The sequence below is a fragment of the Pundamilia nyererei genome, unplaced genomic scaffold (assembly GCF_000239375.1).
Source record: "Pundamilia nyererei isolate P.nyererei 1_Seehausen unplaced genomic scaffold, PunNye1.0 scaffold00634, whole genome shotgun sequence".
Classification (NCBI taxonomy): Eukaryota; Metazoa; Chordata; class Actinopteri; order Cichliformes; family Cichlidae; genus Pundamilia; species Pundamilia nyererei.
In genome coordinates this window covers 72488-73971 of record NW_005188035.1, presented here as the reverse complement: position 1 = coordinate 73971, position 1484 = coordinate 72488, and the positions used below count along the sequence as shown (strand labels likewise).

The window sequence follows — 1484 nt, the reverse complement described above, 5'->3', positions numbered from 1 at the left end:
AATATTTTCAGCAGTGCAATATGAGTCCTAAGCATCCCAGAAAAGACACAGAAAGTTATAAAGTCAAACATAGCTTTTAAAAACACCAGTATAAGCCCTGAGGCCCTGATGGTAAAAAAAAAAAAAATACATTTCCGCAAAATGACGTCACTTCCGGTTTCGGGCAGGTAATGGCGGACATGCAAAAGTTCGTGCTGACGTCTATTCCAACGTAGGAAGTGTTATGAACAGCTGATCGGATCGGCAAAGCGTGTTTCTGGAATATTATGTTTTTGTTGCTGCAAGTGCTTTTTATGCAGTTTTTGCAAAGCTATATGTGGAAGGAAACTGTGACCGAGGACAAGCTGATGGCATAAGATGTAAGTACAACTCCTCCGGTTTCATTATGCAAAAAAAATTATTGCGCTAGCTTACGTGGTTGCAGAGCTACCGGGATTTAAAAATAGTTACACAAAACAGAGCGTGCCCGCTCCGACTGGCTCTAAAGGGTTAACAAATATCTGTATTTTCCAAATTTTTCCAAAATTACAAAACTGCATTCCCATTAAACAAAGTACATGTGCCACACCCTTCTCTGAACTGTAACATAACACGGCACTGGAAAAAATACGCTGCCGGATCACTAATGCAGCACTACAATTGAGACAATGTTCACCAGTAAAATTACAGTAGTAAAATTATTACAACGTGTCATAGTAGTCATGGTGCTCAAGAGTTGGGAGTTCGCCTTGTAATCGGAAGGTTGCTGGTTCGAGCCCCAGCTTGGACAGTCTCGGTCGTTGTGTCCTTGGGCGAGACACTTCACACATTGCCTACTGGTGGTGGTCAGACGGCCCGGTGGCGCCAGTGTCCGGCAGTCTCGCCTCTGTCAGTGCGCTCCAGGGTGGCTGTGGCTACAATGTAGCTTGCCATCACCAGTGTGTGAATGACTGGATATGTAAAGCGCTTTGTGTGAGACAACTAATACACATGTCACATCAAACATGATAAATATGGGTAAATATTAATTTAAATGCCATATAGAAAGACAGATTACTCACCACAGTGCAGCGTCTAAACTGAAGTCACTCTGCAGGAAAATGAGGAGACAGGATCAAAAACAGGTAGCAGAAAAATGAATTGTTACATCTTTGTGTTAACAAAGTGAGAAAAGACACTAAAGTCAAAATAAACATCTTGGTGTAACCTGTGGAGGATGGAGGTCCAACAAGAAGTGAGCAGCCTACTATTGTGAATGTGAGAAAAATAACATTTCCTAATTTTTTTTATTTTGATACAGCCACATTTACAGTTCATCTGTTTTCAGTAAACAGTGTTCTTTTTCTGAGAACATAATGGCTATAAAATATTGATTTACATGTGTTAGAGTTTGTATTGTTGATTGTCATTTATGCTTAGAAATATTTACTTCTATATGCTTACAGTTTTGTAATTAGTTGTAGATTGGTAGAGGTTTTGATCCTTGATAGTCTGCAAACTTTGTG

The 1484-nt window shown here is 40.0% G+C and overlaps 1 protein-coding gene across 1 annotated transcript in view; it reads right to left on the bottom strand.

The window, feature by feature from the left end:
- Positions 1–901: 901 nt before the first annotated feature.
- The window catches only part of LOC102209352 (protein NLRC3-like), an 11831-nt gene continuing 11248 nt past the window's right edge, over positions 902–1484 (bottom strand). Inside the window, exons 9-10 of the mRNA XM_005754732.1 lie at positions 1041–1069; positions 902–929 (exon numbers count right to left, since the gene is read on the bottom strand). Coding sequence (XP_005754789.1) covers positions 1054–1069 — 16 coding nt within the window. The 3' untranslated portion in view covers positions 902–929; positions 1041–1053. The remainder of the gene's footprint in view (positions 930–1040; positions 1070–1484) is intronic.